Genomic DNA, 12,895 nt, shown 5'->3' on the forward strand with positions numbered 1-12,895 from the left:
AACATAATCCTAAGAGGAAAGTAGACAGGAAAATCCCTAAGGAAATTGGAGAAAAACGCGGAAATGTTAAAATAGTACCGGTGTAGTACTGGGGGCGACATCTAACAAGGGGTAGTACGACCAAAATTACAGTTTCCTCACGGGGTTCTTCCTTATATTTTCTGTGTTATTTAAACAAACAAAATTTGTTGTTACACAAAATTCATTTCATTGTGTTCCCAAAAACAACTTCAGACCTGACAACAACCAATTTTGGAGTTTAATTTCTCTTTCAGGATATTTGGGGAAATTCCATAGCGTTCTTGTATTGTATTCAGTTCAGATCGACGATTACCAAATTTAATGTTTAATTATAATGAAATTGTTAATCGGAAAACACCCCAGCTGTTAATTAATAATAATATTTAGAAAGTTAAACAAGGTTTGATCAAATGCCAAGACATCATAAGAGTCAAATTTGCAAAATTTCGCATATGTGGAAACTACTTAACAAGGGTAGTGGGGTAAGCGAGTTAGTGTAGCTTACGCAAGATGAGCCCTTGACTTTAGGAGGGATTCGATTTTTGACGGTCTTTCGAGGTAGTCGATTGTCGTGTTGCCCTTTTAAATTTTTATAAATTTAAAAAACATCTTCGTTTACCTTTTAGTGCGTCTAAATTGTACTAAGTGCATTTAAGCGTAATTTTAAATTAAATTAATTTAAATTCTTGAATTAAGTGATAGCGTTAGTGATTAGTGAGTAAGTTAAAAACGAGACAAGTTTAGTGTTCGTTCGATTAGGTAGTGCTGCGAACTACAACACCTGGGAAGCAGCTAACCCCCTGCGTTAGGAGGATTAAAATTTCTAGGTAGGCCCTCAAAAGGATTAATTAATTTTTTATTCATTTAATATTATAATATTAAATCATTTAAGTCATTTCGAAATAGTGATCATTATCATTCATTTCATAAATTCTCTCGTAACCACCAAGTTATTAAGCATCGGAAATGCCGAAAAGACCAGTAATTATTTAAATTCTTGTGCTTCGTCTTACGTCAGCTATATAAATTTTAAATAAATCATTTTCAACTTAAAATAACTCGCAACAAACAATTTCATATTTTTCAATTCAACCATCCCACCTTTAAATTACAATATTAAAAGTTCTTTATATTCTTTGCTTCTAACTTCTAAATCTGTTACGACAAATTTGAGTGAAACGGCATCAAACAAATATTCAACTACAACAAAAGTCTAAATCCAAAACCCACGGTGCTATTCAAACTGTTGTACACAGATAATTTAAGGTTGCATACACCAAAATATTACGAAATAGAAGGATTTGTTGCTAGTTAAGGATAGGTTTAGAGTAGAACGATTTCTCTTCCGCAACGCGTTAGGCGATAAAGCAAAAGAGTGTTTCTCTTTTGCGTCCAGATCAGAAATTACAGGCTCGTGAGTTGGCCATCTTCATGGGAAGAGTCGTAGTCCCCGGGGACGCTCTTCCCCAACTTTAACAAGGTCTAAGACGCGGTGGCAGGTCGTAGTTTCCGCCCGTTGTACTTAGAATGGACGTTGTAATTCCCGTCCCAACGGCAAGTACTTCCACGTACTTGCAGGCTACTACGGACGATCGAGCAGACATAATCATCCGTGATTATCTGTAATAAACTGATATCGCGACATGGCAAAGTTCTGCACAAGTCTTTGTCAAAGCTCGTGGACGGAAAACTTTAGAGAGAAATTACTTCTACATTTATTCAGATTGATTTGTAAAAGCTTGTATGTCCGGGTTTTATTCGAAATTCATTCTAGGTGTTGATCACCTGACTTTTACCGGAGACGGAATTTCGGCACTAGGGCGCAAAATTCAATGCGATGCACGTATCAAAGATTCCGCGAGCATGTTATAATCCGCCTTTGGTACAAGTAATTTAGAAACGCGTTGTCAATTGCCTAGATCCTATGAGTTCGAACAATATCATCTGAAACGTAGGTTAATTTATTTGGACATTATCGAATTAAATTAATTCATGTTAAATATTAACGTCATATCATATCAATAAAACTTTTTCGTATCACTCAGCAACTTCGAAACTATTTACTTGGAATTTCAAACGAATTGTGGTTACGACTCTGAGATATGTTTTGACGACATTACTATACAAAAACAAATAACAATTGGCCAAATTTGATCAAACTTTCATAACCATTGATTATTGTAATCCATCCAACGGAATATTCATTATTCTTGTAATAAATAACTTTGGAGGAAACTTGTGGTTTAAATTTCTTCTCCCATGCGTTTTGACACTACTTTGAATCCGGACTTGCGTTACGGATAAATCCGGAACCCTTTCTGATAAGAATTAAGATCAAATTACGATATCATTATAAGAGTGACTTCGTACATCAAAACAACACAACGTAGGTAAGTGAAATGATCATGTAGCGTATCAATTAACTAGACGAGCCAAACCATTTCGAAAAAAGAAAACAAAAGTAAAATTCAAGATTAATTAAATAAATCAATTAAAATAAGTTGTAAATCATTTAAACATCGATCAACCATCATCAATCACGGTCTCACTACATTTTTATTGGTGCCGTGACCAGGATTCAAAGTCATAAAGTGTCATTTCCGAGGGGAAAATTGCCGTAAATAAGATACTGCTGTGTTATTAAAATTTCTAGGACTCCAATTTATTTGATCGTTCGATACCCGAGATTGAAGGTTGTCGACATGGAAAACAACAGGAACACCGGAAACGCCGGAGCCCCACCGCAAGAAATGCCGACGTGGTTCGTTCGTTGGTTAAACTCCCAACAACCAAGGAATGTGCCAAACTTCGCGGCGCCATCGACGTCGACAGCGGTTCAAAGACCGCAAGCCATCCTTCAGGTACGTCCAAGTACCAGCGCCGCCGCTGATGTCGATGGTTGGCAAGTCACTCCACTACCTAGCGACGGGACGACTTCGCCAGAACCCGACCCGGAAATTCCGGTAGCTCCGGAACCAGCCCCTCTTGCGAGCCCTCTTGTGCAAGAGCCGGGAAGTTCGACCACATCAGCGACTTCGGGAGCAGTGATGGCCTCACCACCTATGCCAATCACAACAGACAATGTGGCCGCAATTTCCGGAGTACTCCGGAGCTTGCTGGATCGCCCACTCCCAGCTCCTGAACGACCATCTTTCGAAGGCCTGAAAAGGCAAAATCCGGTGAAATTCTTACGAGCCATTGAAGAATATGGACGTTTTTTCGGGCTCGACTCGCAGCGTCTTTTGGGAGTCGCCATGGATTGCTTGAAAGGCAATGCCAAACATTGGACGGGAATATTCCAGAAGAAGTGGCGTGGTTACGAGGACTTTCGACGGGACTTTCTCCGGACCTACTGGTCGGCCAAGCGTCAACGGGACATCAGATTTCAAATCGCTACAGGCCGCTATGACGAAACCAGGGGCACGATGCTGTCGCATTTTGCTTATTACGTCGACATGGCGAACATGTTAACAACACCTTTATCGGAGGAAGTGTTGCTGGATGAATTACTGCGTCACTTCCCCGAAAGAATACAGTCGTTGTGGGTATTAGAGAAAATCTGTACCACCACGGATGCCGCCGAATTCCTGGCAGCTCAAGAAATTCCGGGACAAAATCCGGGAGAGAAAACCAACATCGCTCCCAGGGAACGACCCCGCGCAACAGACCACCAGCGGCGTAACGAGCCAAAGCGCCCGCGGCCAAACATTGACCGCCACGAAGTAACTCGTCCTGCGGCTCCTGCAAATCGTGGAAATGGTTTCCCAAAACGCTCAAGTGACGAACAACAATGGCGCAACAACCAACCCAGCACCAGCAACAACCGTTGGCACAATAACAACGGAAACAACAGCAACAATCACTGGCGCAAAAACAACCCCAACGACAACCGCAACAACACAAGTTCGAGAGCGCAGGGTGAAACATCACGAAACTCCAAGAATTCGGGAAACGGGGGCGGAGTACAGGACGGGGCCTAAAGTACTCCGGCCAGCAGCACGGCCCACAAAGCGACAGCAGGAACCAACAATTGAGGACGGGAGAGAAACGTAAACGTTCAACTTCGTCACAGTCAACAGAAGGGGAAAACGATGCTCGACCGCGAGCATCCCAGGTTAAGTTAAATGTTTTTTCTATAATTAAATCCGCTGCCGCAGGTAACAACAACATACAAAGGGTCGTGCCGGAGATTAAGATCCAAATCTCTCAACAACAATCAGTCACCGCGCTTTTGGACACCGGAAGTGAAGTCAGCTGTATTTCCGAAGAAGTTTGGTCCAAGTTGATCGAGACCGGAAACAAACCGCCCACATTACCGGTTACCTCAATCCATCTTCGTGGAGCCATCGGCCAGCGAAGTTGCCAGGTTGTTATTCAGTGTTACCTGGAAATCAAAATCGACGAACATCTCTACCCCGTCGTGGCGCTTGTCGTTAAAAATTTAATCAAGCCAACCATTTTGGGAGCAGACTGGCTAAATGAACAACGCGCGGTCATCGATTTCGATAACAACGAAATCCTTTTGAGAAACGGGGAGAAGCACCACAGTTTTCCGTTTAGAAAAACCACGGAGATACCACCGGAACCGGAGGATTATGTGGAAGATCTTGTTGGTCACATCGAAGTCAATCATTCGGCGCCGATCACGACTTGTAACAAAAAGCAACACTTAGAGTCACCCAGTGCCCTACAAGCCAAGGTGGACCCATTAAAAATTCCTGAGGCCGAGAAACGGAAATTAATACACCTGCTGCAAGAGTACAGATGTATCTTTAGTTCGCGTCCAGGGCTAACACACAAATACACTCACGAAATAAAACTACACGACAAGACTCCCTTCTTGAAACGACCGTACCCAGTACCTTTTGCTCTACGTCCTGCCGTCGACGCCACAATTCAGGAAATGTTAGACTTGGGGGTAATAAAACGTGAGGCGTCACCTTACGCAAGTCCCATGACGGTAGTGAAAAAGAAAGATGGAACGGTGAGAATTTGCCTCGACGCCCGAATGATCAATTCCAAAATGATCGCCGATTGTGAGTCACCACCCGCTGCTGACGAATTATTACGTCGATTTCACGGAATTCGCTACATGTCCACCATTGATTTGAGATCGTCGTACTGGCAAATCCCACTTTCGCCAGAAAGCAGACAGTACACCGCCTTTCTGTACAACGGTCGCAGTTACACATACCAAGTCCTACCTTTCGGGTTAAAAACTGCTGTGGGTTCATTCAGTCGTGCAATGGACGTAGTGTTAGGAACAGAAGTTCGCGAATTCGTCGTGAATTATATCGACGATTTGTTAGTGGCTTCCGAAACGCTAAACGAACATTTAGAACATCTCCGACAAGTTTTCGAAAAATTGAAGCAAGCTAGAATGACGATAAATCTCGAAAAATCCAATTTCATACAAAAGGAAGTGAAATTTCTGGGGCACATTCTCACAATCAACGGTATCAAAGCCGACCCGGAAAAAATCAGCGCCATCCGAAATTTTCCGGTTCCCCAGAAAACTAAACACGTTCGAGCCTTCCTGGGACTTTGTAATTTTTATCGAAAATTTTGTGCTCGATACAGTGCAGCCACACAAGACTTAAACAAACTACTTCGAAAGGGTGAAAAATGGAGATGGGGACGAAATGAACAAGAAGCTTTCGATCGTGTGAAAGATCTGTTCCTCGAAGCTGTGTTGTTACGTTACCCCGACCTGAATAAAATATTCTACGTCCAAACTGACAGTTCTGGTTACGGATTGGGGGCGGAATTGTATCAAATTCAGGAAGACGGTTCGCGAGGTGTGATCGCTTTTGCAAGTCGCTCTTTGAAAGGACCCGAACTCAACTACACGACTACAGAAAAGGAATTACTCGGCGTCATTTTTGCCTTACACAAATTTCGAATCTACATCCAAGTCACAAAAATCATCATCCGAACCGACCACCAAGCTTTGAAATTTCTGAGCCGTTGTCGTTTGCTCAGTGAACGCCTAACTCGATGGACTTTGATACTAGGACAGTACGACTACGAAATCGAGTTGGTAAAAGGAAAGGATAATGTAATTGCCGACATCCTGTCACGATACCCGTCCGACGGTGAAGCCAGTTATGAATATCCACGTGAACAACCAATAGTTGCAATGTTTGAAGTCAACAACACACCTGAAATTCTCCAACTGATGTCCGATCTCAAACAACACCAATCAGATGATCCTGTTTTGAGTCAAATAATTGCCAACAAACAATCCGGTGCAGCTGCTCCAGATGCGAGAACTCAACGGGTTTGGTCCCAATATAATTTCACAAATAATGTGTTAGTTCACAGATCTCAAAATTCAAACGACGTTTGCCTGGCCATACCTGAGAGTTTGGTAATTAAGCTCGTGGATTACCATCACCAACTCCTGGGCCATTTCGGGGCAACCAAAGTGTACAATTCCATGAAGCGCGAGTACTACTGGCCGAACATGTATCGTACAATTAAGAAACGTCTACGAAGTTGTGACCTTTGTCAGAAGACAAAAAGTTCCAACCGTCCACATCAGGGTCCATTAACGCCAATCCTTTACGACCACATTGGAGACCTAGTTTGCGTCGATTTCTATGGGCCTTTACCAACAGGACGATTGGGGGCGTCCTATGTATTTGTGGTCATTGACGTCTTCAGCAAGTTTCTCAAACTTTACCCACTGAGAAAAGCCACCGCCAAAATCGCTGCCAAACGTCTCATAGAGGATTTCTCTGGGTACATCAAACCCAAATGTGTGTTAAGCGACCACGGGACACAATTTATTTCGAACACTTGGCAGAATAGTTTGAGAGCTGCCGACATTCAACCAACGCTCTCGTCGATTCGTCACCCAGAATCGAACCCTAGCGAGCGCGTAATGCGGGAGCTGGGGAGAATTTTCCGAGCGTATTGTAAAGAAAACCACACCAGTTGGGTCAACCATTTGAGCAACATCGAAGATTGTTTGAACTACGTGCCACACATCAGTACCGGATTTTCTCCATATGAAATCCTGTACGGCAGAACACCACCAAACCCACTAGATGCAGTCACATCGGGTTTACTGCCTGTACGTCCGCCACTCACGAGAGAAGAAATTCATGAAAAGGCTCGCGAATACTTGAGACATCATGCGAACTTACGGCAGAAAAACCAAAAGGGTGAAGTTACCGTACTGGAAATTGAAGATTGGGTCCTACTGAAGAACAAAGTGACTTCCGATACCAGAACCCACCAATTCGCCAAGTTCATGCCTTTGTACAGTGGTCCGTACAAAATAATCGCCAAGCCTCATCCAAACACATACCAAATCGCCGACCCAGTGACGAACGAAATTAAAGGTGTATACAACATGACAAATTTGAAATTCTACCACCGACGAGACGACTAAAATAAAACCGCAAGAAGTTCATGAGGGCCAATCTCGAGGCGTATCTACCAATTCGAGCGTTTCTGACATTATGGGCGCATCCACCATCTGGTGATTCCACCATTCCGACCACCAACCAGAGGACAGCAAACCTACACGCGGTGTCTTACGCTGCATCTACGAAGCAACGCAAGACAGGGGGCGAATGTGATGATCGCGGTATTTAAAATTTTTTTTATTAACCAGCGCAAAATATTCGGAGTCAGTTTAAACGTTTAGTTCTTTGACAATATTAATTCAACTTCAATTCAAAAGTTGCAACAAATTTTAATTTAACTTATTTATTCCTTTGTTAGCATTAAAATGTTTAGAAAATTATCGTTCCCACGAAACTTTCCAAGAACTGTTAAAAACGTTATAAATCGCCAAATTGGGTGGTCGAAAGGCCATGTGTTTTAACAAGTGGATATGCAAAGATATGGGGGTTGGCGACGGCCTGGCTCTGCACCACAGTCGCCCAGCTAATCCAATGATTTTCTCACAAAAGCATAATTAATTTACTTTCGTTTAAAATAGCCAAAATTTATTGATAAACCTAAAATTAAATCCAAAATTTTGTTTAGAAATTAACTAGTCACGTTTCAAAAAGAAAGGAATTTATGAGCCAATTTAAGGCACGTTGATGATCAGTAAACAACTCGAGAAAGAATCAAAATTTCATCTTATTCAAAAATTCCCGTAACGTTTCGTACCAAAAAGTTGAGTCTTTATGCAGTGTACTCCAGTCATCAAATAAAATTGAATAATTTATTTTATTCGGCGTAATTGTTAACAAATTGTTGCAAAACTTCAAGAACGAATTGGTCGATTGAAATTCATGTCTGTTAACTAGATTAGTATAGCCAAAACGACGTTGGTCAAGTGCCGCTTGAATAGGGGGTGTTGACAAATTCGTTACAGAACAGAGCTTTTTAAAAGAATATCAAATTACAAGCACACATGTGCATTCCTTATAAGAAATTGCAGCGAAATTAACGTTTTCTTTGTTAAATCAACATCAGATCACGAAACCAGTAGTTTAGAAAAACACGCGAAATTTTTCTGAACATTTTGATGTAAAATTTAACCCTAATATTTAAGGCGCAGCCGTCGAAATTCGGATGTATAAATCATTCTATTTAATTAAATTATTGTAAGCAAAAAAATTGCATGACACGATTGCTGCCCGTTACTAACATAATCCTAAGAGGAAAGTAGACAGGAAAATCCCTAAGGAAATTGGAGAAAAACGCGGAAATGTTAAAATAGTACCGGTGTAGTACTGGGGGCGACATCTAACAAGGGGTAGTACGACCAAAATTACAGTTTCCTCACGGGGTTCTTCCTTATATTTTCTGTGTTATTTAAACAAACAAAATTTGTTGTTACACAAAATTCATTTCATTGTGTTCCCAAAAACAACTTCAGACCTGACAACAACCAATTTTGGAGTTTAATTTCTCTTTCAGGATATTTGGGGAAATTCCATAGCGTTCTTGTATTGTATTCAGTTCAGATCGACGATTACCAAATTTAATGTTTAATTATAATGAAATTGTTAATCGGAAAACACCCCAGCTGTTAATTAATAATAATATTTAGAAAGTTAAACAAGGTTTGATCAAATGCCAAGACATCATAAGAGTCAAATTTGCAAAATTTCGCATATGTGGAAACTACTTAACAAGGGTAGTGGGGTAAGCGAGTTAGTGTAGCTTACGCAAGATGAGCCCTTGACTTTAGGAGGGATTCGATTTTTGACGGTCTTTCGAGGTAGTCGATTGTCGTGTTGCCCTTTTAAATTTTTATAAATTTAAAAAACATCTTCGTTTACCTTTTAGTGCGTCTAAATTGTACTAAGTGCATTTAAGCGTAATTTTAAATTAAATTAATTTAAATTCTTGAATTAAGTGATAGCGTTAGTGATTAGTGAGTAAGTTAAAAACGAGACAAGTTTAGTGTTCGTTCGATTAGGTAGTGCTGCGAACTACAACACCTGGGAAGCAGCTAACCCCCTGCGTTAGGAGGATTAAAATTTCTAGGTAGGCCCTCAAAAGGATTAATTAATTTTTTATTCATTTAATATTATAATATTAAATCATTTAAGTCATTTCGAAATAGTGATCATTATCATTCATTTCATAAATTCTCTCGTAACCACCAAGTTATTAAGCATCGGAAATGCCGAAAAGACCAGTAATTATTTAAATTCTTGTGCTTCGTCTTACGTCAGCTATATAAATTTTAAATAAATCATTTTCAACTTAAAATAACTCGCAACAAACAATTTCATATTTTTCAATTCAACCATCCCACCTTTAAATTACAATATTAAAAGTTCTTTATATTCTTTGCTTCTAACTTCTAAATCTGTTACGACAAATTTGAGTGAAACGGCATCAAACAAATATTCAACTACAACAAAAGTCTAAATCCAAAACCCACGGTGCTATTCAAACTGTTGTACACAGATAATTTAAGGTTGCATACACCAAAATATTACGAAATAGAAGGATTTGTTGCTAGTTAAGGATAGGTTTAGAGTAGAACGATTTCTCTTCCGCAACGCGTTAGGCGATAAAGCAAAAGAGTGTTTCTCTTTTGCGTCCAGATCAGAAATTACAGGCTCGTGAGTTGGCCATCTTCATGGGAAGAGTCGTAGTCCCCGGGGACGCTCTTCCCCAACTTTAACAAGGTCTAAGACGCGGTGGCAGGTCGTAGTTTCCGCCCGTTGTACTTAGAATGGACGTTGTAATTCCCGTCCCAACGGCAAGTACTTCCACGTACTTGCAGGCTACTACGGACGATCGAGCAGACATAATCATCCGTGATTATCTGTAATAAACTGATATCGCGACATGGCAAAGTTCTGCACAAGTCTTTGTCAAAGCTCGTGGACGGAAAACTTTAGAGAGAAATTACTTCTACATTTATTCAGATTGATTTGTAAAAGCTTGTATGTCCGGGTTTTATTCGAAATTCATTCTAGGTGTTGATCACCTGACTTTTACCGGAGACGGAATTTCGGCACTAGGGCGCAAAATTCAATGCGATGCACGTATCAAAGATTCCGCGAGCATGTTATAATCCGCCTTTGGTACAAGTAATTTAGAAACGCGTTGTCAATTGCCTAGATCCTATGAGTTCGAACAATATCATCTGAAACGTAGGTTAATTTATTTGGACATTATCGAATTAAATTAATTCATGTTAAATATTAACGTCATATCATATCAATAAAACTTTTTCGTATCACTCAGCAACTTCGAAACTATTTACTTGGAATTTCAAACGAATTGTGGTTACGACTCTGAGATATGTTTTGACGACATTACTATACAAAAACAAATAACAATTGGCCAAATTTGATCAAACTTTCATAACCATTGATTATTGTAATCCATCCAACGGAATATTCATTATTCTTGTAATAAATAACTTTGGAGGAAACTTGTGGTTTAAATTTCTTCTCCCATGCGTTTTGACACTACTTTGAATCCGGACTTGCGTTACGGATAAATCCGGAACCCTTTCTGATAAGAATTAAGATCAAATTACGATATCATTATAAGAGTGACTTCGTACATCAAAACAACACAACGTAGGTAAGTGAAATGATCATGTAGCGTATCAATTAACTAGACGAGCCAAACCATTTCGAAAAAAGAAAACAAAAGTAAAATTCAAGATTAATTAAATAAATCAATTAAAATAAGTTGTAAATCATTTAAACATCGATCAACCATCATCAATCACGGTCTCACTACAGTACCTACAAATTCGCTCCATGTTAAAAAGCCTAAACTTATTTTAGGCATATTTACCACTTGTAGACGGAGTAACTTTAGTAATTTTTGCGATCTTTTTTTGACGTACACTCTTAGTGGCGCCTGTGCTTTTTTTAACAGTTCTTCTATCTTTTAAACATTTCGAAGGCATAGCTCCCTTTTTTAAAATTACTTTTGGTTTAGTTAGCGGAGATATTTCTTCCACCGTTTGTTTTTGGTGTCTATCTACAAAATCGCTTCATTTTAGAAAGCCTAAACTTATTTTAAACGTATTTACCACTTGTAGATGGCGTGACTTCCGTAATTTCTGCAATCTTTTTTTGGCGCACACGTTTACTGGCGCGTGTGTACCTTTTTTTAACAGTCTGTTTACCTCTTAAATATTGCGAGGGCACAGCTCCCTTTTTTAAAGCCACTTTTGGTTTAATTTCTAGATTTTGGACAACTATCGGAGATACTTCAAAATCTTCGTTTTTGAAATGTTTTGAACAAACTACTGTCTGATCTTTAGGAACAAAATCAATTCTTGAAATTTTCTTCACCCAAGCGGCATATCTCTTCGGTGACTTCTCTCTCCTGGGAAACCCATGAAAACTGATGTTTTTTGCACTTTTTTTGTCCGATCTTTCGGAACATCCAACCACACAACACTGTGGCATTTTTAACTTAGACACAAACACAAACACTATAATTTACAATACAAATACGTAACAGTCTGTCAGTGAGTCTGTAAGTGAAAACCAAAACTACAACATTATTTGAAACTCTTATGGGTATAAAACCATCAGTAAAAGTTAAAATCTTAAAGTAATATTGCTGGTAATGTGTAATAAGTAATAAACAAGTGCAATAACGTTCGGAACGGATGCACACTAGACACGTTCGCTGAACAACATTGAAGTAAGAGGTAGGAGTGACGTCGCGGACGAGTCCATTCGTAAATTTAGGGGCGGCGTCATGGAGCAGTGGCGTAAAATCGTGAAAAATACGCAAATTCGTGTGCAAATTGAAAAGAATGATCTTCACTCACTAATGAGGAAAACAAAAAATAACTAGGTCGTCCGTAACATTTTTGAAACACATAATTCACATCAACACACATAATTCACATCAACACACACAATTCACAATTATTCAATTTTTCCAATTTAACATTAACATTTTTATAGTAAAAATAACACTGGCAAACTATTTTCTAATAACCGTTTTTTAACTCGTCATTTTTTGTTAATTTTTTATTTCTTTGATAGTTCGATATCTCTGCTCTGTGTTTACCTATATGAAGTCAAAGGACAGTAACATGAGATGTGATTATTTATTATCTGACATTGCTGTTATTGATCACACGAAAGAATAAATAATAAAAAATATAAATATAAACCCCTTTTGACGCAGGATAGTTTTCTTGCTACGCCACTGCTCATTCTCCCCATTCCCCGCCTAACTTCCCAAGTTCTACTAAATTAAACATATTGAAAAACGCTCTTCGAGAATTATTTTTATACCAGGGTCTTTAATCATTAATCAAGTCTTAGTTTTTCCAAAAAAACTTATATTCCCAAAAATTCAAAAGAATTTGTTCTAAAACTATATTCAAGAGTTTTTTTTTTCACAAAGATAAAAAAAAGTTACATTTTTTTCAGTTTATGTGAATAAAATAGCAAAGCCA

General features: G+C 39.3%; 1 protein-coding gene and 1 long non-coding RNA gene across 2 annotated transcripts; one reads left to right on the plus strand and one right to left on the minus strand.

The window, feature by feature from the left end:
- The first annotated feature begins 2,723 nt into the window (after positions 1-2,723).
- Positions 2,724-4,001, plus strand: LOC135266519 (uncharacterized). Its single transcript, XM_064357470.1, has one exon. It carries the CDS (start codon positions 2,724-2,726, stop codon positions 3,999-4,001), a length of 1,278 nt encoding a protein of 425 aa, XP_064213540.1.
- A 7,114-nt stretch (positions 4,002-11,115) lies between these two features.
- On the minus strand, positions 11,116-12,104 carry LOC103313927 (uncharacterized). Its single transcript, XR_010334521.1, has 2 exons — positions 11,504-12,104; positions 11,116-11,451 (listed from the first exon to the last, which is right to left on the minus strand). It is a non-coding gene; the product is annotated as an uncharacterized LOC103313927 (long non-coding RNA).
- Between the last annotated feature and the right edge of the window lie 791 nt (positions 12,105-12,895).

Source organism: Tribolium castaneum, chromosome 6 (assembly GCF_031307605.1).
Source record: "Tribolium castaneum strain GA2 chromosome 6, icTriCast1.1, whole genome shotgun sequence".
Taxonomy (NCBI): Eukaryota; Metazoa; Arthropoda; class Insecta; order Coleoptera; family Tenebrionidae; genus Tribolium; species Tribolium castaneum.